This window comes from Colletotrichum lupini, chromosome 1 (genome assembly GCF_023278565.1).
Source record: "Colletotrichum lupini chromosome 1, complete sequence".
NCBI lineage: Eukaryota > Fungi > Ascomycota > Sordariomycetes > Glomerellales > Glomerellaceae > Colletotrichum > Colletotrichum lupini.
The window spans coordinates 6,079,657-6,100,135 of NC_064672.1; the positions used below are offsets into that span (position 1 = coordinate 6,079,657).

General features: G+C 55.0%; 10 protein-coding genes across 10 annotated transcripts; 5 read left to right on the plus strand and 5 right to left on the minus strand.

Annotated features, from left to right (window-relative positions):
• Positions 1 to 170: 170 nt before the first annotated feature.
• CLUP02_01812 (uncharacterized protein) lies at positions 171 to 981 on the plus strand (the record flags this gene model as incomplete). Its single annotated transcript, XM_049280849.1, has 2 exons — positions 171 to 284; positions 364 to 981. 2 exons carry the CDS (start codon positions 171 to 173, stop codon positions 979 to 981), a joined length of 732 nt encoding a protein of 243 aa, XP_049136806.1.
• Positions 982 to 1,162: 181 nt separating this feature from the next.
• CLUP02_01813 (uncharacterized protein) lies at positions 1,163 to 1,636 on the minus strand (the record flags this gene model as incomplete). The annotated part of the gene is made up of 4 exons (XM_049280850.1): positions 1,163 to 1,233; positions 1,275 to 1,338; positions 1,388 to 1,545; positions 1,612 to 1,636. The coding sequence occupies 4 exons, from the start codon at positions 1,634 to 1,636 to the stop codon at positions 1,163 to 1,165; spliced, it is 318 nt and encodes a 105-aa protein (XP_049136807.1).
• Positions 1,637 to 1,672: 36 nt separating this feature from the next.
• On the plus strand, positions 1,673 to 2,123 carry CLUP02_01814 (uncharacterized protein; the record flags this gene model as incomplete). Its single annotated transcript, XM_049280851.1, has 2 exons — positions 1,673 to 1,784; positions 1,864 to 2,123. The coding sequence occupies 2 exons, from the start codon at positions 1,673 to 1,675 to the stop codon at positions 2,121 to 2,123; spliced, it is 372 nt and encodes a 123-aa protein (XP_049136808.1).
• A 224-nt stretch (positions 2,124 to 2,347) lies between these two features.
• CLUP02_01815 (aminotransferase class I and II) lies at positions 2,348 to 4,309 on the minus strand (the record flags this gene model as incomplete). The annotated part of the gene is made up of 6 exons (XM_049280852.1): positions 2,348 to 2,742; positions 2,824 to 3,141; positions 3,205 to 3,374; positions 3,435 to 3,507; positions 3,571 to 3,830; positions 3,951 to 4,309. Coding segments are annotated over 6 exons (1,575 nt in total), but the record flags the coding sequence as incomplete, so codon positions are not given.
• An 814-nt stretch (positions 4,310 to 5,123) lies between these two features.
• On the plus strand, positions 5,124 to 6,304 carry CLUP02_01816 (uncharacterized protein; the record flags this gene model as incomplete). The annotated part of the gene is made up of 7 exons (XM_049280853.1): positions 5,124 to 5,281; positions 5,323 to 5,486; positions 5,519 to 5,564; positions 5,614 to 5,713; positions 5,889 to 5,931; positions 5,994 to 6,079; positions 6,245 to 6,304. 7 exons carry the CDS (start codon positions 5,124 to 5,126, stop codon positions 6,302 to 6,304), a joined length of 657 nt encoding a protein of 218 aa, XP_049136810.1.
• Positions 6,305 to 7,310: 1,006 nt separating this feature from the next.
• Positions 7,311 to 8,807, plus strand: CLUP02_01817 (uncharacterized protein; the record flags this gene model as incomplete). Its single annotated transcript, XM_049280854.1, has 1 exon — positions 7,311 to 8,807. The coding sequence occupies one exon, from the start codon at positions 7,311 to 7,313 to the stop codon at positions 8,805 to 8,807; it is 1,497 nt and encodes a 498-aa protein (XP_049136811.1).
• Positions 8,808 to 9,576: 769 nt separating this feature from the next.
• CLUP02_01818 (FAD dependent oxidoreductase) lies at positions 9,577 to 11,699 on the minus strand (the record flags this gene model as incomplete). Its single annotated transcript, XM_049280855.1, has 2 exons — positions 9,577 to 10,394; positions 10,475 to 11,699. The coding sequence occupies 2 exons, from the start codon at positions 11,697 to 11,699 to the stop codon at positions 9,577 to 9,579; spliced, it is 2,043 nt and encodes a 680-aa protein (XP_049136812.1).
• Positions 11,700 to 11,877: 178 nt separating this feature from the next.
• CLUP02_01819 (uncharacterized protein) lies at positions 11,878 to 12,582 on the minus strand (the record flags this gene model as incomplete). Its single annotated transcript, XM_049280856.1, has 1 exon — positions 11,878 to 12,582. The coding sequence occupies one exon, from the start codon at positions 12,580 to 12,582 to the stop codon at positions 11,878 to 11,880; it is 705 nt and encodes a 234-aa protein (XP_049136813.1).
• Positions 12,583 to 13,127: 545 nt separating this feature from the next.
• Positions 13,128 to 15,793, plus strand: CLUP02_01820 (uncharacterized protein; the record flags this gene model as incomplete). Its single annotated transcript, XM_049280857.1, has 10 exons — positions 13,128 to 13,174; positions 13,219 to 13,293; positions 13,355 to 13,438; positions 13,540 to 13,590; positions 13,636 to 13,928; positions 14,051 to 14,232; positions 14,338 to 14,983; positions 15,061 to 15,160; positions 15,260 to 15,650; positions 15,740 to 15,793. 10 exons carry the CDS (start codon positions 13,128 to 13,130, stop codon positions 15,791 to 15,793), a joined length of 1,923 nt encoding a protein of 640 aa, XP_049136814.1.
• A 1,588-nt stretch (positions 15,794 to 17,381) lies between these two features.
• On the minus strand, positions 17,382 to 18,755 carry CLUP02_01821 (MIP family channel protein; the record flags this gene model as incomplete). Its single annotated transcript, XM_049280858.1, has 3 exons — positions 17,382 to 17,555; positions 17,748 to 18,288; positions 18,445 to 18,755. 3 exons carry the CDS (start codon positions 18,753 to 18,755, stop codon positions 17,382 to 17,384), a joined length of 1,026 nt encoding a protein of 341 aa, XP_049136815.1.
• Positions 18,756 to 20,479: the final 1,724 nt, after the last annotated feature.

A 20,479-nucleotide genomic window follows, 5' to 3' on the forward strand; every position in this document is an offset into this window, starting at 1 on the left:
ATCTATCTCATTCCTCTTCTTCCAGAATTCATACTTCTACCCACCCACTCCTCCTCCGTCACACTTCGGCACACCACAGCTTTCACACTCTTGCATATTTACTTGCAAGTTCTCGCCTCTCGTCACAAATCATTCAATCCTCATCACACTCTCATCAATACTAACTCATCATGTCTTCCGCCGGCTCTTCCTCCGAGGCTGCTACTGCCCCTAAGTCCGCCCTTACCGAACGCGAGCTCGAGATCCTCAAGCACGCTTGGAGCTCCTTGAAGAGCGCTCCCGAGGTAAGATCTACCCTCACTTTAAAATCTTCGCTATCTACCTCACGCATTGGACAGCGCTAATAACATTTCTATCTTCCAGGTTGACTACGCCAAGCTCGCTGCGGCCTGCGGCATGACCAACCCGCGCTCCGCCTCCAACGCCTGGAGCGGCATCAAGAAGAAACTCTTCTCCGATCTCCCCGCTCAGTCCAGCGACAGCGCCGGCAGTAGCCCCGCCAAGCGCAAGACTGCCACTCCGTCCAAGAGAAAGGCCGCTACCGCCGCCGCTGCTACCACTAGCTCTGACGACGCCGACGAGCTCGCCGCTGCCGGTGGCGCCAACCTGAACTCGGACGGCGAGGAGAAGCTCGTCATCGAGACGCCCGCCAAGAAGAAGCGCGCCACCCCGGCCAAGAAGAAGGCCGCTGCTACTCCCAAGGCCGCCGCCAAGACCACCGAGAGCGACGAGAACGCCGACGAGGAGGCCGAGCCCGAGACGCCTGTCAAGAAGGTTCCCGCCGCCAAGCGCAAGACCCCTGCCAAGACCAAGAAGGCTGCTGTTGCTGCTGCTGCTCCCGAGAAAGCGGCTTCCGAGAACGAGGAGGCTGCTGATGGCGAGGACGCTCCTGCCGCTGATGTCGCCAAGCTTGAGGTCAAGGATGAGGCTGCCAATGGCGACGTCGAGATGTCGGGCGCCGCGAACACTGGCGAGATCTAAAGGATCTTACGGCTATTTCCTTGCCCGGTTGCGGTATCTTGCTCTTCACTTTCGACCCCTTACGATTCTTTTCTACTAGCATTTGGGGTTCCTTCTGGTAATGACAGTTTGGAGGCCTTTTTGTAGCTTGGGCTGGCGTTTAGGATGATGCGGAGGTAATAAGAATTGGCATCGGCTGGGTCTAGATCATGGTTTGGTTGAGACGACAAGGTCTCGTGATACCCTCATAGGTTTTCGGATAGCTTGATACACCTGAAGACACAGATCAGTAGTTACATCAAGCATCATGGCACATGCTTTACCCTTGAATTGTTGCACTCGTGATATTGTTCCACCTGCGGTATTATCTCGTAAGCCCTGATGATGCCCATGGTGTGGGCGAGGACCTGGGCATATAGAAAAACACAGCTTGCGACCGCGCTGCTTCATCTACCAAAATCATGTAGCTTTCTGACTCGCGTGACTCCTCAATTGTGTGATGCTTGAAGCCGGAGCCCGACCTGGCGCTTGCATCGTCCCGTCCGCCCTGTGCCAAAGGGATACCAAAGGGATGAGCCACCATCCCTTCACGAACGTTGCGACCGGCATATGAGCCTCAGACAAACCGACGCCTTGCAGAAACTTTTCAACAGTCGTCAATCATAATCTCCGACATCACGAAGAGAGGAAAGAAAAAGAGGCCAAAGCAAACATGTCTCGTCTCGCCCTCATCGCGACCATCATCTCCACCCTCACCAGCGCCGCCTTCGCCGTAGTATGCACCCAAGCCGAAACCTACTGCGGCTCCCGCCTCCTCAAACTCGGTTGGTATCCCTTTATCAAATCTTCTAATCTCTATGGTTAGAATCATTCAAGAAGCCTCTATTCTAACTTCAAGCTTAGATACAAACAACCGTAAGGCGATTGAAGGCGCCCTGGCATCGGGCAGGCAGTCCATCGACGACACGCACGTCAATCAGTCCGTCTTCTGGTGCGCGCCGGCAGGCGTCCCCGTACCGGGCGACTCGGGTCTCCTCTTTGTGACTTACTGCGGTCCCGAGAACGTCTGCCAGGAAGGCGGAGCGCTCGGGGGCGTCGGGGATGCTTGCGCGGCGTCTACGGGTGGTGGGCTTAACCATCGGCGCCATCACCATCACCATTGAACACTTGGGATTTGTTCCTTGACGCGTGATGAGGCAAAGATGAATGTTTCATGTCAACTACAAGCGGGGTGATAAGGAATGTGTTTGAGGGAGAAACTATATGGCTCGGATTTTGTCTATTCACTCTTTGAAGAGGGTAGAAGAACATGGGAAATTATGACAGGCATGGTACATACTCGTGTCACCGCGATCTGTATCCTCTATGAACATACTCGCATCTTCATCTATTCCTTGATATACTTCTTCAACCCACGAAGACGCTCCTTGGCCGTCTCGAGCACCTCGTCCTCTTTGCAGACCGCGAAACGGATGTAATCCGCCGCAATGTGCGCATTCTCATCCGTGTAGAACTCGGTGGGCGGGATAGCGGCGACGCCCACCTCCTGGATGAGGAACCACGCGAGCTTGAAGTCGCGCGGACGGCTGGCGACGTGGGGCGGGAACGGGTAGTCCTCGGGCAGCTTAACCTTGGCCATGTTGACGAGGACGAAGTAGCCGCCCTCGGGCTCCGAGTAGGGCATGCCGAGCTCCTTCCACACCTCGTTGAAGCGGTCCATCTTGCCCTTCATGTCCTTGATCGTCTCGTCCCAGAAACCTTCCTTCTCGGCTTGCTCGAAACCTGTCGGACGCGGGGTTAGTCACAATGAGATCCAAGGTTGCTAGGGAAAAGCAACAGGTAGAGAGAGAGGGGGCAACATACCGACAGCGCAAGCTTCTTGCAGAGGCGAGACGGAAGAGTAGCAGATACGAGTATGCGCCGCAGAAACATGCTGGATAAGTTCGGCAGGACCCATAAGCCAGCCCACGCGCCATCCGGTAGCGTAGAAGTTCTTGCCCGCGGAGCCGACGGTGATGGTGAGGCGCTCGACCTCGGGGGAGAGCGTGGCTATTCTCGTGAAGGGGACATAGTACAGGCGGTCGTAGACCTCGTCGGAGAGAATGATAATCTCGTTCTTGACGCATAGGTCGCCAATCTTCTGGAGCTCGTTCTTGGAGAAGACCTTGCCGACGGGGTTGTCTGTGTCAACATGTCAGCAAAACACGCCCTGTATTTGGAGCTGCAAGGGAAGTGGCGACGAACGTGGTGTGTTGAGGACAATCATCTTGGTCTTTGGTGTGATGGCGCGCTCGAGCTCGTCAAAGTCGATAGTCCAGTTGGCGGCGGATGATGTCGCCGTGGCGCCGTCTGTGGGAGGATGCAGGGGAACGTAGGTGATCTTGCCGCCGGGCATCTCAATGTTGCTGATGTACCTTTCCAAGGAGTCAGCATGCCTGGGACGTATCATGAACAGCACTCGCGGTCTGGCTTACTGGTCGAAGAAGGGCTCAAAGACAATGACCTCATCACCGGGCTCAATAAAGGCCATGAAAGCACTCAGCATGCCTAGTCACCAGTCAGTCCATACTCTAAGATCATCTCACTCCTCTCAAGGCCTTCTCATCTCACCCTCGTTTGCGCCAGTAGTGATGGTGACCTCGGTCTCGGGGTCCAGCTTGCGGCCCCAGTGAGGAGAGTAGGCGTCCGCAATGGCCTTCTTGAGTCTTGGGCGACCCTTGGTAGGGCTGTACTGGTTGCACTCGACGCGATCCAGCGCTTGCTTGGCGGCGTTGAGAATGAAGTCGGGAGGGTTGTAGCCAAAGAACCCCTGTCCCATGTTCACGATGGGCTGCTTGGGTGAAGCGGCAGCGGCCTCGTTGATGATGGACCTAGTCTCACGGTTAGCATCTTGCACTCAATTGCTCATCATCGACCAACAGAGATTTGTCAGAAGTAGCGCTGGCGCATACTTTTCTGTCTCTCACGACGACCGGGATCTCAATACACACCAGACATCCTGTCGCCGGCCGGCGACGCGGGCCGCGGGCTTGAGCTTGCTGCTGAGAGACATTGCGGTGGACTGGAAACCTCGTCTGGCGGTACTGGTGCTGATGATGCGCGACCGGAAGAGAGGGAGGACGAGGGAGGTCATGAAGAGGGCAATGGGATGAGAAGAGGAGTCGGAGCGGCACGGCGAAGAGGGTTGTGAGTCGGCCTCCTCGATTAACCTATCCGTAGTACTCCAGAACGAAGCTCCGAAAATTGGAAGACGCTGATTTGCTTCACGGCAGCTCGAGACCCATTTCCCGTCTGGAGCGTTTGAATGGCGTAATCGGCCGTCCCGATGTTCGGTGCTGCAGTCCACGCCCTGTGGCGGGGTGAGCCGGCCAAATGCGCTTTTTGGCGGGGTAAATATTTCTTATGTAATCTGACTGAGCCGAGCCGGGGATTCTCCGGTGCAGTTGGAGTTTTACCCCTCGGTTCTTGCTCACTAAATTACCCCCAACTTCCTTCATTGTCAGGCAAAGAAACCTGCAGACTCCAATAATAATGAAGTTTACGAGAGACTTTAGGCAGCAAAATTCAACATCTTTTGGCTGGAGAGGAAGAGGGTTCTGTTGATTGGGATCACTCGGACTTCAAGGTACGAAAAACCCGAATTCATAGAGGAATGCTTCTCGCTGATGACAACACACCTAAGGCAGGGTACATTGATGCAAGGTATTCGGGCCCTAGATCCGAACTTCGGGTGTCAGCCTCCTTTCACAGCCGCAGATACCATAGTATTAGATGGTTTACAACTCCTAAGCCCCTTTTGGTGCTGTATCCCTAAATTCAAATGCCTTCACTGGACATGTTGGCTTGCACGGATCAGTCATGACACGAGGTATTTGCACCGATCCTAGTTGAGAATTCGGAAGCCAGGTGCCTCGAAGCCTTTTAGAACTGGCCGTTTTCACACTTCAAATTCGTACTAACGTATCAGAGGCCATGAAACCCCACTGAAAAATCAGTTTAAGACAGGAATGGCGGTGTAATACAAGAGTTCAGTCGTGCTTGAATAACAGCTGACGCCAGCGCCAGCAAAATCCTCTTCGTGGTCGGCTTATATAACACCATGTGTGGCTATGTGCTCTTCAATATATCCGAATAAGATGGCTTACTAGACGCCGTTTGACATAATGATGTCTATTCTTGTAGCGCTAATGTCGCTTTGCTGCCTCCGCGGTCCATCTATCTCCCTCGCCGGCATCTTCATGACTATAAGTAGACGACACTGGCTCCTCTCCCTACCTACTCAACTCCCTATGCATATACTCTTAATCACACTTGTAACCTCGTACTCCTTTTCATACTACCTAAGCCCTTGCACTACCAAAGACTCACGACGCGCTTCCCCACTCTTGCCTCGACCACCTCCCTCGCCACTTTCGTCATTGCCAACTCGGTGGATCTCGAAGTCAGAGACAACTGGGCCAAGGTCGTCTCCTTCAGTGACGATCTTTGCAACTCAGACCAAAGCACCTTCGAGGTGACCGGCAGCGGTGCGTACCGATGCATACCTGTCACCAACAAGCCATCCATTTCACCAACAAGCGATCCATCAAAGTTCTTCAGAAGAGGTATGTCTATTGACCGCTTCCAACTCAGAAGAAATCTAATCTCCTGCAGTGACTGTACGATAAAGACGTTCAGCGGGTCAAACTGCGGTGGCAGCCACTTTAATCTTCCCGATGGCGACCTTGACTGCCATTCCGTCTTGCATGCGTCTGTTGAGATCTCGTGTTGAAGTCTAGGGAAAGAATTTGCTCAGTGATGAGAGTTTGATATTTCACGGAATGTGAAGATAGTAATGAGATATCTGAGGCTAAGGATATAAAAGAGAGGAAAAAGACCAAAAAAGGGTGACCACCCCGAATCGAAATGCTGTCGTATGAAAACCTCAGGAGACTTCACTGATACTCTACCGATCAAGCACTTCGAGTAGCGGTCCGTGGCATGTGAGGTACTGTTGGTCCCTATAGCACCTTCGTGCGTTGAGGATGAGTGAGCCCCCTTGCGGCCGCCTTCGACCTTTGCGGCCGACCTCTATGGTCAATCTTTCTGGCTAGCGCTGCGTGTGACTAACTACGATCCTGTACTGTGTCATGCTGTTTGAATCTTGATCGTTCTTTGAAGTTGAGCACATACGATAAGTAGCGCTTGTTTGGATATAGGTCATAACATGGCTAAGTATGAAGCGTATTCCTGACCTAATGATCTTACATTTGAGTGATTGCCAGAGAGCTGGTCTGCTGACCAGTCAACCTCTCTCACGACCATACCAGAGGAAGAGGATGAAACAGGAGGAACAAATGGATAAGATGGCGGAAAAATGAATGACGGGCTCTTTGAAAAACTTCATAATATGCACCGTATCTCTTCTTGTAATCATTCAATGCGGACCTCCGCTTGGAATACAAAGGGAATGTCAAGACTTCAAGATCAGTCTTCCCAAGTCAGAGATTTTTTGCATAACTTGTCTTTCGGTATTGTCATTCCCGTGGTAAAACGTTGAGCAAATTCAGTTACCGTATTGAATCCTTGCGCCTTATGACTTTCTCGACGCCAAGATGACTTGCGAAATTTCTGGACAGCTACGAACTGAAGTGCAGAGTTCGTATACTCATGTCTATCTACCTACGTGACATCCGAGGTACTCGTTGTTTGATAGTAATTTGCTTGTAAGTCAAGGATTCGGCCTCCACTCAAGCTGCCGTATTCCGACTACGCAAAGCAACCCAGTTCTAATTGGTCAATCGTCCAACTGAGACTAACAAGCTGGGCGGAAAGAGGCACATTCGTCCCGTGCCAGCTAAGCTTTTTGGAGCATTAGCGCGACAGGCTACATCCCCCAATCTCCCAGCTCTGGAACGTCCTTCCACTTTGTACACGAATAGCAGGGCCCAAAAAAAGTTGCACCTTCCACACACACACCTCAGCAGTCCACACTCACCCACCTTCCGAACCAAACAAGCAAGGAAGCTGCATGGCACTTTCCCCCTGTTGCGACTTGCGTGTCTGAGAATCGCCCATTCCAGGCAGTCTCTTCAGGCATTTCTTTCCTTCCAGCAAGAGAAACGCAACGCGGCTGAAGGAACGTACCCTCCCATTCGTCACACACGCGCGGCACAGGTGTCGCCTCACACAACCATGATCCCCAACTTAATCTCATCGACTCCCGCCTGCCCTGCGGCGCAGCAGCTTCCCTCTCCCTCCCTCACAATGCCGTCGTCGTATTCCACGAGCCTTACCTTCGCCGAGCTCGACTGCATTCCTCTCCTCCTTCCGCCTGCGATGCGCTGATTCACAGCTCTCTGAATCTGAAGATGATCGCTATCAATTCCCGTTTGCGAACGATACTCCCCCTCGCTGCTCTCTTCGCCCTAATCCTCGTTCTTGTTCGATTCCATGAAAGCATTATAAATCTCGATTCACTGTATAACCTCGCGAAGCACACGAAGACACCGCTGCCATCTTCGAGTGGCAAGGACAACAAGCAGTCGCTCTCCTCCGAGACCCCAGTATACAAGCCGGCACCGACCTACACCTCGCCCCCGGTAATCGATCCCTTCCCCCTCCTCGCCAACACCGACTCGCCGCCCCCCTCGGTCCCTGCGCATAACGTCCCCCGCGACGACATACACAAAGACTACGGTCTCGATGCGCAACCGCCGCTCTTCATCGGCTTCACCCGCCAGTGGCCCATCCTTCTCCAATGCGTTGTTAGCTACATCACAGCAGGCTGGCCGCCCTCCAGCATCCATGTCCTCGAGAACACGGGCGTCCAGTTCGCCAACGCCCAGGGCAAGCTCTCCCTTCAGAACCAGTTCTACCTGAACCATACGACGCTCAAACGGCTAGGAGTCAACGTCATCCAAGCGCCCGCCCTGCTCTCCTTCTCGCAGATGCAGAACATGTTCCTGCACGAGGCGCACAAGAACAACTGGCCCTACTACTTTTACTCTCACCAGGACGTTCTCGTCTTCTCCTTTGAGGACGGCAAGGACGACACTCACCGCCCCGGCGACCGAACATGGGAATTCTACGATGAGGAGGAGCAAAATGAGATCATGAACCCGCCCGCGGCAGGACAGCAGGGTTACCGCACCATATACGAGAACTGCCTGCGCGATCTTGATACCACGCTGAGACGTAAAGAGAAATGGGGGTTCCGGTGGTACCAATATGACCACTTGACCCTGGTGAACCGTGCCGCGATGGACGCCATTGGCGGTTGGGACTCGCTGATCCCGTACTACGCGACCGACTGCGACATGAACGCGCGCCTGGCCATGGACGGCTGGACGATGAAACACCGTCGGGCGGGTATCATCAATGATATCTCGACGCACCTCCAGGATCTTTCTGTCTTGTACCGGATTCCGGGGACGGTCCCGAAAATGGTCGACCCAAATCCCCCACCCCCGCCTCCGCCCCCGCCGCCGGCCGAGAAGAAGCCCGAGAACGAGAAGATACAGGGCGACAAGCGAGACGACGAGACCGCGGCGAATGCTACCCTCGTAGACGACAAGGCAGAGTCATTCCGCGCCGTGGTCCAGACGGGCCTGGAAATGACAAACTTCAAGTACAGAGACAGCGACCACAACCGCAACTCGTGGCAGAAAAGCCAGCACGGCGGCGAGGGCGAACCGTATTACTACGACGCCGCTGGGTTCGCAGAGGCTTTTGAGGTGCTCGTCGCTGCCGGGCGCCGGGTCTTTGAGCTGAAGTGGGGGCGCGGCGGGTGCGATATCGCCGAGGGGTTCGGGTTGAAGATTACGGACCAGTGGCGCGTATTGCCTCCGGAGAAGAAGGATGGATGAGGATGGGGGTGTGTGTGGTTGAATGGGCATTTTTTGCGCGAGTCACGGCGATGACGTCGTTTTTTTGGGGGATGCGATGTCACTCGTTGGTTTCATGGAGTCGATCACCACGGACCTGAGTCAGTGGCCCAAAGAGCTGGGAAGGAAGTCTGGCGACACAACGTGAATATATTGGAAGGCGTAATAGATTTAGACAAGCACCTGTGAAGCACCATTTCATCGGTTCTCAATAAGGCAAATGAAAGCAATCAGCATGTAATGATATCTTGATATTCAATGGCCAAAGCCATCTATGCGGATAATTTCTGTAAACGCACTGCAAAGTCCCAGCTCCCGTGACCGGAGAGAGAAACTCTTCTGGCGTTTGATGCCATAAGCTACTAATGAACTAGGTAAAAAAGGAAAATGAAAAAACCCAGAAAAAAAGGTTGGATGGGAAACACAGATGAGAAGAATCGTACACACAGTCGGTGCTGCTCTCAAAATGCCCAATCCCCCCTTTGCCCCCAAAAGTACGCCAATATCCCCGTTCTATCTAGGTATCCCAGGGTTTTCGTTTCGGAAATCCAAGTAAAAAAAAGGATTTCAATCACAACACACGCAACGGAGCTTAGCTATCCATCGGCTCCGGTTGGGTTTCAACTTTTTCTTCGGGCCAAAATGCTCTCGCTCTCACTCCTCTTCGTCTCCCTTACACACGTATCGTCAAAAAAACACAAGGAAATAGTAAGGCAAGAGGAACAGTCATCCTTGATGAGAAGGGACTGCTCTATGCCTCGGTAATATTTCTCGCCAGGGCACCACCAGCCTGGATCTCGTTGGGCGCAAACTTGATACCGCTAGCCGAGGCCGCGATCTGCGACTTGGGCGCGTACGCCGACGTGGCGGTGCCGCTGCGGAGGACCTCGTCGCGCGTGACGCCGAACTTCTCGGGGGACAGGCCCATGGAGCGGAGGAAGTGCACCGTTTCGGTCCACTCCTGGTCCTTGCGCTTGGCGTCCCAGCCGAGTTCCTCGGCCATGACGTCGATCACGCGCGGCAGGGCACGGAGCGCGGACTCAGCGTCGAGGAAAGCGAGGCGGGTGCGGCGGGAAATAAGGTCCGTTGCCGTGAGGGCGGCCTCGGCGCGGACGCCGTGGCGGATCTCACCCTCGACGAAGGGGAAGTTGGGGATGATGCGCTCGCGGTCGGCGGGGGTGGTGGCGACGGACCAGGCGCGGTCGCCGTAGTTGTGGGCGAGGTGGTGGGCGACGTCGGCGTCGAGGGCGAAGTGGGTGATGAGGTGGCCGGGGAGGTGCTTTGAGAAGCCGTGGGCGCCGACGAGGGGGATCTTGGTGGTGATGCAGGCGCCGGTCGTGGTGAAGAGTGCGAGGCCTGCGCCGGAGATGTCGGGGAGGGAGACGGGCTTGGGGGCGAGGTTGAAGGTCTTGATGGCTTCGTCGACGGCGTCTTCGGCCATTTGGCGGTAGGTTGTCCACTTGCCGCCGGCGCAGGTGAGGAGGCCGGAGGAGGAGACGGTGACGAGGTGGGAGCGGACGAGGGATTCGGTGTTCTTTGCGTTGGGGTCCTTGACCAGGGGGCGGATTCCTTGCATGAGATGTTAGTTTCTTGGTCCTGGCCTGAGAGCGATATCGGAGGGAGGGGGAGTGAATGAGAGGAAAACTTACCAGACCAGGCAGAGAGAACATCGGCACGAGAGAGAGCGGACTCGGGGGTAATCAGCTTGTTGACCTCCTTGAGAATGAACTTGATGTCGTCCTCGCGGGCAATGGGCTCGCGCTCGACGGGGGCAGCGTTATCCGTGGTTCCAGCCAGAGTGTATCCTTGCCAGGGGAGAACAAAAATGACACGACCGTCCGAGGTAGCAGCATCCAAAAGACCGATTCCGTTGGGGCAGATGTCGCCAGGCAGCATGATGTGCGCACCAGAGGCAGGGGCGACGATGGGCTTGCGGTCCGGGTTGTCCATGCACTCGATTGCGTCGGCAAAAGGGCCGGTAGCGTTGATGACGCCCTTTGCGCGGACGGTGAAGGGGGCGCTGCCGGGGTTCTTGACGTCGCGGACTTGGGCGCCCGTGATCTTGCCGGTGGAGGAGTTCTTTTCCAGAGAGGTGACTTCGACATGGTTGAGGACGGTGGCGCCGTAGAAGGCGGCGGTGAGGGCGAGAGAGACGTTCATGCGGGAGTCGTTGTGCTGGCCGTCATAGTAGACGAGGGCACCGACCATGTTATCCTTTCTGAGCTTGGGGAAGGCCTCCATGGCCTTCTTGGTGGAGACGTAGTAGGAGCTCTCGAGACCCTGGGAACCGGCGAGGAGATCGTAGGCCTTTGTGCCGGCCCAGAAGTAAGGAGTCTGCCACCACTTCTGGATGGGCAGGAGAATAGGCAGGGAAGAGGACAGGTGGGGGGCGACGTTGAGGAAGGTCTTGCGCTCGTGAAGGGCCTCCATGACGAGCTCGAGCTGGGAGTAGTCGAGGTTCCAGACGGCCTTTTCGAGGTAGCGGACACCGCCGTGAACGAGCTTGGTGCTCTTGGACGAGGTTCCAGCAGAGAAGTCGTCGCGCTCGACGAGGGCGACCTTGAGGCCGCGGGTGACGGCGTCGAGAGCGATGCCGGTTCCCGTGGCGCCGCCGCCGATGACAAGGAGGTCGTATTCTTGGGCATCGGAGTTGTGAGCGCGCAGGTCGGCCAGCTGTGAGGCGCGGTCCTTTGCCGCGGGGAATGAAGGCGGGACGATCTTGCCCTGGTCATCGCGCTTGAGCTCGACGAGGGCCTTGTCGAAGTTGTGAGCGCCGCGGCCACTGAGGAAGGTTGAGTAGGCGACGACACCACCAGTTGCCGCGGCGGCAGCGATGGCGACGGGCCTTCTCAGGCTTGAGAAACGAGACGCCATGCTGGCGGGTGTTTTCTGTGTGTGTTTTCTTGTGATCTCTTCACTCGGTGAGGTTTAGACCGAGTCCGAGAAGGACGGGACGATGACGGTGGAAGGCGCGTCTGGTATAGGTGACCAGTCCGGGCGTGTAGGGTGTGGGATGCCCTTTTGGTGAATGCTTTCCCTCAATGGTGATGTGTTAGGAGGGGGAGGGGTTCACAGGTTGATGATCCTGGGAAGAATCAGGAAGGTGAAGGTAGGGGAAGAGAAGTAAGAATAAGAGAGGTAGGAAGAGGAAGAAAAGGCTCAAGGGCTTAAGAGGGACCGAAGGGGTTGAGGATTGTCGATCGGTAGATGACCCAAGTGAGTGGGTAGATTCCGGGTGGCAGAAGAGCAGGAAGCTGTGCTTGTCCGGGCTGGGCCGCCTCACCCGCGAAGTATGGACTGTTATTCGTGGAATGACACCCCGAGCTCGAGAAGGAATGGTCCCGTTTGGCGCGAGCAAAAATCTTCCGTTGGACTGACTGGGCAGGGCGGAAGGGCAGAGGATGTGGGTATCAGAGATGGGAGAGAGGGCGACCTGATGTGAGGAAAATAAAAAAACAATAACGAAACTTGAGCCCGGCAGAAAGAGGCTAAAAGTAGATCGGGGGTGGAGGGGGGTACGAAGATACCTTGTGATGACGGAGATCGGGGGATGGATGGACGGACGGGGGGTCAGACGGAGAGAGAGACATGCAGCTTTGGCCGGTAGCGATGGATGGAACACACGGACAAAGCGATGAGGATGCCAGCTCAGACACAGCTCTTGCTTGGTGTTCGCAAGGTATCGCTCGCCATTGCCAATTGGACCTTGACCCCCACGTGGTCGCAGGCGCGTCTGCGGTATGGCAGCATGGCTCATCTTGAGACTTTTTTTTGCTGATAGCTTGTCTGTCCTGACCACCATGCCTGCGTTTGCTACTTTGTGCTACCTTAGCCTGGCTATGCCACACCACTGCATGCTATCATCTATCGCAGCTTCATCAGCCATGTAGCTACACAGTAGGTACGTTGTGGTGAATGGTGGCAATGGCAGTGGTGAAGGGCAGTGGTGAAGGGCAAACGGTCTCCGGAAGCAGCAGCAGCAATGCACTCGAGTCGGGGTCTGACATCATGGGTACCGAGCTCACTCCGAGCTAGCAATTAGCAAGTAGAAACAGCACCCCAACACTGGCTGAGTGACTGAGCAGAGTCAGGACATGCAGCGAACCGGAGTGAGTGAGAGACGGGAAAAGACCCGCTTCTCGTTCGTCATGTCGGTAACGGCGCAGGATCCAGTATGGAGAAATGAATGGGGAAAAGGCACGCAAATCTGGAGGTGGGAAAGAGTCGTCGGTGCCATCCCATCCGTATGCGTACCTTAGATGGATCCGTAATTGTATGGTGTTTCCAGTCAGAGCCTCAAATATGCCACCAGGGGTCTGTCTGCACCTCGGTGTTGACTGGCCGAGACGGTGACATGTTTTCGGTATTCTCTCGGTGCTGATCATATATGGAGCATTGTACCCCTGTCTCGGTGGTCTCGGTTGACATCGCCGACCACTGAAGAAGAATTGGAGAAGGCGCGGCCCAGGTTCCCAGAGAAAGGAAGGAAGGGTCCCGCTAAGAACTGGAAAGTGCTGGTGGGGTCACAGATTTGGAGACATTCCGTCAGCTGGAGGGAAGGCTCCACTGGACCTTGAGGTTCGCCATGATCGGCGGAATCCTCCGGCCGAAAAGTACGTCCTCTTCCACTTTAGCCCCTGCTTCCAGCCCTGACCCCCTTTTCCCGTGCCACACGTGCCTTCTCCTCTTTTCGGTTTCCCACCACCACCACCAGTCTCCACTTTAGCAGTGCCAGACGGCGACACTGCGGCCTCGACTCTCGCTCGTCCTCGGTGTTGCATTCCCGTCACTCACCACATCCACATCGCAGACCTGGACCACCACCACCGTCCAATACTACTGGGCAAGGACTCCATAGTCCAATCCAATCACGCTCACTGCAGAATCAGCAGCAAGGCACAGTCACTCGCCTGCTGGATCTCGAGACACGCATTGCAGATGCCCTGCGGATGCCTCACTCAGTCACCCAGTCACCCAGTAGTAACAATCACCACTGCCAAACGGCGACTACACGGCGACCACCAATCGGCCCGGCGAATGGCCCGCGACTGATTTCTCCTTGTCGACTCCTCCCAACGTCTCCATCAGTGTCCATCGTGGGATGTTTGCCCACACAGCGCCACGCCATACTGCCGCTAACTACCCTTATCCTTTGCAATCCTCACATGTCGGCCCTTATACAGGGGCCTGATTACTATGGATCTCGCCTCACTTCTCAACTTGAGGCCCGATTGTGAGGCTTGCCCAACAGCCCAAGGGCTCAAGGGGCATCAACCAGCCAAACAATTTCTTCCAGGGCGGATTTCTGCTTCATCTTAAGAACCAGATGCCGTCCTCTTCTGTCCATCCATCGTACTGCGGACCGTTTTTGGTTCCCGGCTACGGGAGGCTGCATCACACAGACGCCGTGCCATTTTGGTGACCGAATTATCGGGATTCACAGCCAACAAACGCCGTACAGTCGAACCTCTCTTCGTTCCCTTTTTTTTTTAACCTACATATCATCGACTAGCCCACCCACCATGGCATCGCTTACACCCGACACGATATACTGCCACCACTCGCCAAGCTATCCAAGTCAGCAAAACCTGCCTCCAGTCTGCCGACTCTTCCCTCCAGACCCAGCAATTTCCGCAACTCTTTACCATCATCGATCACGCGCAAAACCCCTACGCAGTGCAGCGGCCGACGTCCGAGCTTGACTGACAAGTCACTCTACCTCTGCCATGTACCTCGACCTACTCTTGTATGGGTACTTGGGGAGTGTCCGGACACGAGCCCCTCCTGGGATACGACTGCGGTAGGGACACCGTTGTCGCACCCGCACCGCACCCGCACGCCGCAGGGCACACGCCCGCCGTCCACTCCTCCGTGGCCGCTACCAAGTTTCTTCGCTGCACATCCCTCGGCCGTCACGGCCACGCCGCAGTGCCACGCCGAACATTCCGCGCCGCCCCCTGCAACTCGCGTGCGAAAAAGTGGGAGGAAGCAAGTTGAGGTGGCACACGGGTTGAATTGCTGCCAATCCACAACCACTTCGCAACTCGGCTCCCCTACCCACGCAAACGGTCACGATACAGTCAGTTTTCTTGCTGCGCTGCCAGATGATGCGATGGGCCAGCTTTGGTCCGCCAACCTGTCCAAGTGCTGCGTATCAGGTCCCTGTCTACGACAGCCACACAACCCAGCTCGAAATAGTCCTTCACCCCCCCAGTTGACTTACACCCAAACGCAGGTCAATCCATCACCATGTCCTCGTTTGATGACCTTGATTTGCGTCTAGATTTTGAAACTCGCAGGTTGCAGCTGCGCCCCTCGGCACGTTCGCAGCCAGAGTACCAATCTTAGCACTACGACAAGTATCGCACCCAGATTTCGTCGACTCGCGCCACCGAACCCTCTAGCCAATCTGAGTAAGATGGACCAGGTCCCAGGGTGCAACTCGACAGCGACGTTTCCTGCACGTCCACTAGCTCTTGGCTGTTTCTACCCCGCGCTTCCAGACGAAGCACCAGCCAGACACAACCTTATCTCACGACGGGCAACGTTCGCCGGGCCACTGAAAAAGGGCCATCGATCGGAGACAGCTGTATTACGAGTCAGCTTCGCTCAGAGTTTGAAGCCATCGGCCTCTCATCGATGAAAGCACGATCTCCAAGTTACTATACGCAACGGGAACAATACGGGCCATCGTCAGACACACTTACACGCAACGTCCGTTGCGCACTGCTCCGCCTCGCATCGCAACCTTGCTACAGCTCTGCAAACGGGAAACTCATGCCGGCGATTGGACATTCGAGCCATCCAGACAAGACAGTCATCCGAGTTCCTCGCCATGCGGCCAATGCTTGACATCACTTCCCGTCGCCACCCCATCCAATCCGCGCCCTCTCCCGCCTTGACGTGGATGGTAGTTCAGGCGACAACAGACCACTCTCCTCAACTTTGCCATCTTCAACGTAAGCTAAGCGCACGGTTCTTGCGAATCGCTAGTTGCCACAAGAAACTTGAACAACACACAATGGGCCATCCGAAGTCCTCATAATGCACCCTCTTGGTGGCTGAAAGAGGATTCCATGGCATTGGCGAGCTGGAAGCATGGGCAACGTGATACCTAAGCTTGCACAGTAGGTTGCTGACTACCATCCCTCTGCTGGTCTCCCGTCTCTTGGCCAGGAAGGTGAGCAACAGAGGTCAAGAGTCGGCTACAGACGGAGCGGGTGCAAGATGCCCATGGGGACCACCCATTTCCCCAAGCTGGGGTCGAGACGGAGCATGACCGGGGCTCCAGTCGGTCTTGATACTGCAATTGCTACCCGAGTCTACGAACTATTGGATTCCAGACATTCCAAAAGAGAATGTGCAACCGCGGACCCAGACATTCGGGGTCGCTGTCAGGGTCAATCTCAACCTTTGAGGCCTCTGAGAGGTCAGAGGCGGGGCTACATTCACGATTCACCACACCAAAACCCCAGTCTCCCCAACAAGATGCAAGCCCACGCCATCATGGATTACATGCAAAGTGCGAGCATCTTGTTGGTCTGGATTCTTTTGGACTGGTGGTGGTTCAGCTTTGCTGCACTGGAGATTCGGAAGCGATTCCAGTTCCCAGCGGCGTGGGCAGGTCCCTTCCCGCTAGCCAAGTTGGCGGCGTTAGGCCCCCGTAATTTGGGCCCATGTCTCTGAGCAAAAACCCCCGACTTGACGGAAGAATTGTTCACCTGGCCCGCCCTCGGGGCAATCGTGCCAATCTTCCAGCGAAGGTGGCTTTTTTCTCGTTTCCAAGGGTCTCCTTCACGAACATACTAATTGCTGGCCATGGGCGCACATCGTAGTTGAGAAAGAGGATTGTCTTTGCCTCTTGATGGCACTCTTTTCTCTCGTGTATTGCGTAGTCACCAAGGGGAAACATTCTTTGAACTCTGAAAATGACTTTGTGATTTGAAGACAAGACACCGCTAATCCGACCCACCACGCCAATAACCAAGCAACATCACCAGCACCTCAGCACCCAACAGGACAACAGGCAAGGCAACAAAAAACAAGAAACAGGAACGACGGAATACAGCTGCAAACAAGCTCATGATAAACGATATTTTTCGCCCGTGTTCGCTTTTTTGGGGTGTTTGGACCGTAAGACAGACCCATCCTTTTTGTGTTTCTTTTTGTTTTTCCCCTTCTGTTTTCCCTCAACTTGAGAAACGCATAATTGCGTTGGATCAAGTCGAGAGGTTGTCTCGCTGAAGGCAGGAGGGGGATCTTCAAGTCGATCGCTCGCCCGTCTCAGTCTCTCCATCTCTCTCTTCTCTCGTTATCCGAAACCCGTGGTATCATTGTCTGCCAGTTTCTTTGCCTTTCTCACTCTCGCACACTCATAAGAGATCGTCGTGGAGGTCGTCGTCGTTCTCATGAAGATGGACCGAATCCTCACGATAAGATCCCGGTGTCAATCTCATCATCACTCATCAAGATGAAAACAACATCTCTCTCTCTCTCTCTCACTTTCTCATCATCAAAAACGCACAAATCGGACACTACGTGAAGCGAGGACACTGTCTACACCTTCTCCAAGCGGTTCTTGTAGGTGTTAGACCAGACGTCCCTGCGCGGGCGGAAGAGTCGGGTGAGGCCAAAGTAGGGCGTGTTGATGGGGCTCTCGCCGGTGAAGATGAAGACGTCGTACAGAAAGCCGCCAAAGAGGGTGCCGAAGAAGGGGGCGACCATGGGGATCTATGGAGATGAAATGTTAGTCACGAGACTTCGGGTTAGGATGTGAGGTGAAGGATTCGCCACTCGGAAGGACGACGTCGAGGGCCACAAGACTAGCGCATACAGCGACGACGACGACGAAAAACCCCGAGCCCCATCAGAAGATAGGGGGGAGACCGAGGCAGGCAGGAAAGGAATTTTCTTGCTGCTTACCCAGAAATAGTATCCACCGGCGGACCACACTTCAGACCCGTATCCGAGAATGTACGAAACCAGGCGGGGACCAAAGTCACGAGCCAGGTTGATGGCGTAGCCAGTCTCCCAACCGAAGCAAGCACCGATGCCGAAAATGAGGAAGAAGAGGGCCAAGGGCATAAAGGGGCCCGCAGCTCCGTTGGTGGGATCGGCGAGGGCGAAAATGGAGAACATGAGAATGGTGGAGGCGACGATTTCCGAAAAGAACATGCCCGTCCGCGTCATGAAGGCGGCCGGGTACGTGCAAAAGATGCCGGCGGTCGAGTTGGCGCCGCCGACGGTGCGGATGCCCGGGCCGCCCTCAAAGGCGTCGATGGCACTGATGTAGTTTCCGTACACGATGAAGGCGCCGGCCATGGCGCCCAAGAGCTGGCCCATGAAGTAGACGGGGAACTTGCGCCACGGGTGGCCGCGGTACACGCAGTTGGCGAGTGTCACTGCCGGGTTGAGATGACCACCGGATTTCTTGCCCACGTAGACACCGAGCATAACTGCCAATCTATGAAGCAATGAGTCAGTTGATTCATTCTCTTCTCTTCTCTCGTTTCTGTGTTCGACTTCCGCCGAGACTCTCGTTTCATTCAAGATTGCGCAAGCCGAAAAAGCCACGCACTCGTGAAGTGAAGTCGGAACACTGGGAAGGATCGAAACTTACCCCCAACCCCAAGAGATACTCTGGTAATCACCCTTGGTGCTGTTGCTAAGAACGACCTGGGCAACGACACCGTCGCCAAAGAGGATCATAATCATGGTTCCAAAGAACTCGGAGAAACCCTCCTGGCAGTTCTCACGGATACGCGACCACCACAGCTGCTCCTCCTCATGGTGAGGAGGGAGCATGCTGCCAACGGCGTGCTCCTCGTGGGTCTCCTCGCCTCCCATGTCGTGTTTATAAGTTGGAATATGCTGCTTGCCGACGGACGACGACTCTGACACCGATTCCGCTGTATGGACAGTGATGACCATTAGAACCTCGATACGATAACGTTTACGATTTCTCTCGAAGGGACGAAGGGGCTCGAGGGTGGTGAGATGGATGGATGGATGAGGAGTGAGAAGGACTTTGAGAAGGAGAGGAGATGGAGAAGGAGAGAAGATAAGAAACGCGGGGACGGTGAGATGAAGATGAGATGAAGAGATGGACGAAGGTCTGGCCAAGGTATCATCCCACGTCCATCCCATGGGGAAGCAGCATCTTCTTATGGTCCCCACGGGCTCGTGGTGTTCCCACGGGGCTGGACACCGTTGCAACCAATCCACCGGGTTTGGCAATCATTCTTTGGGGAAAAGAGGAGAGAGGGATGGTTGGATGGACACATTGAGATGGGGCGGGGTGTTGATACTGGGGGAGTGAGGAGTGGGCAGTGGAAGTGGGAGGGGGTTAAGGTCTGGGGGGGCGTATACGGTATCGCCAAACGGAAATCATGGACGCTTACCCATCTTTGGTCACTTTGCAGATAAGTTGTATGCTTGATTTGACTCTTCTTCTTCTTTTTTTTTCCTTCGGTCTCCCTTCAGCGGGTTAGGGGTGTTGCGAATGTGGATCTGTTGTACCGAGATCACTGATCAAGTAGACTGATTTTCTTCCGGGATCCCACGACGCTTAGGATCACCACGACCTGCGCGCGGCGGTGACTGATACGAGATTGGTTCGAAATCCTTGAAATGGCTTCCACAATTCCGGATATCTGGGATCACCGACAGTTCGGGTCCTTGGATGAACAGCCTCGGTGATACGAAAAGGAAAAAAACGAAGAGCAAAAGTTCGACAACTGTTCCTAAACGGGATTCGTGCGTTACGGGTCTCGCGGAGAGATGGAGATTGGCACGCGGGATGAGGATACCGAGGGGACTTGACGATGGACGACGCTATGGGATGGGTTGGTCAAGCGGAGGAGTGAGAAAAAATCGAACGATGTGGGCGGGTGAGATGAAAGTCGCTCAGTTTGTGCGTGTGTCCAGTTCGGTCAAGTGTGTGTATGTGAGAGGGAGAAAAAAGAGAGAGAAAGAAGGAAGATGGCACGAAGGTGGGACAAGGGGATATGATGCAGTTCGGTGGCTCACACCGAAGTTGAAGCGATTTGGCGGCCGAGATGGACGAGACGTTGTCGCCGGACGGCGGCCGAGGCTTTGATGAAGAGGAATTCTGGACCTATGCTGGCTTTGGTGTACTTGGGTGGTGCTTCTCACTCCCGTCTTTCGTCTTGGCCTTGTCCACCCCGCTCATTAAGGAGGGACCCCCTTCTCCGGGTTTGCGCCAAGGCAGATGTGGTGTGCGCGCCGAACGGATCAGGAAGAGGATGTACGGATACTATCTGCGGCTTCGTGGGTAAGGAGACAGGACGCACAAGGTTGCGCAATGTAGAGGTACGGAAACGACGAATCTACTCCACTCGCGCCACTAATAGGCTTCACTTCCCGGCAAGGAGAATGTGTGTGTGAGAGAAATGCGCGCCAGGGCCCAGGAGAAGGACTAATGCCCTTTGCAACCTCGCATGGGATGAAATATGTGGTTCCTCAGAGGTAAGCTTCTGGGGCAGGTTCCCACGTGTGGAGAGGGGCGACGGATGCCAATGGTGACTGTACGGAGTACAGATACTCTGTGAGAGAGGGCGGAGTTGTTGTACAAGTTGCTGTACGAGTGAAGAGGCGCGCGTGAGGTTGAAGGATGTGGGATTGAGTACGTAGTA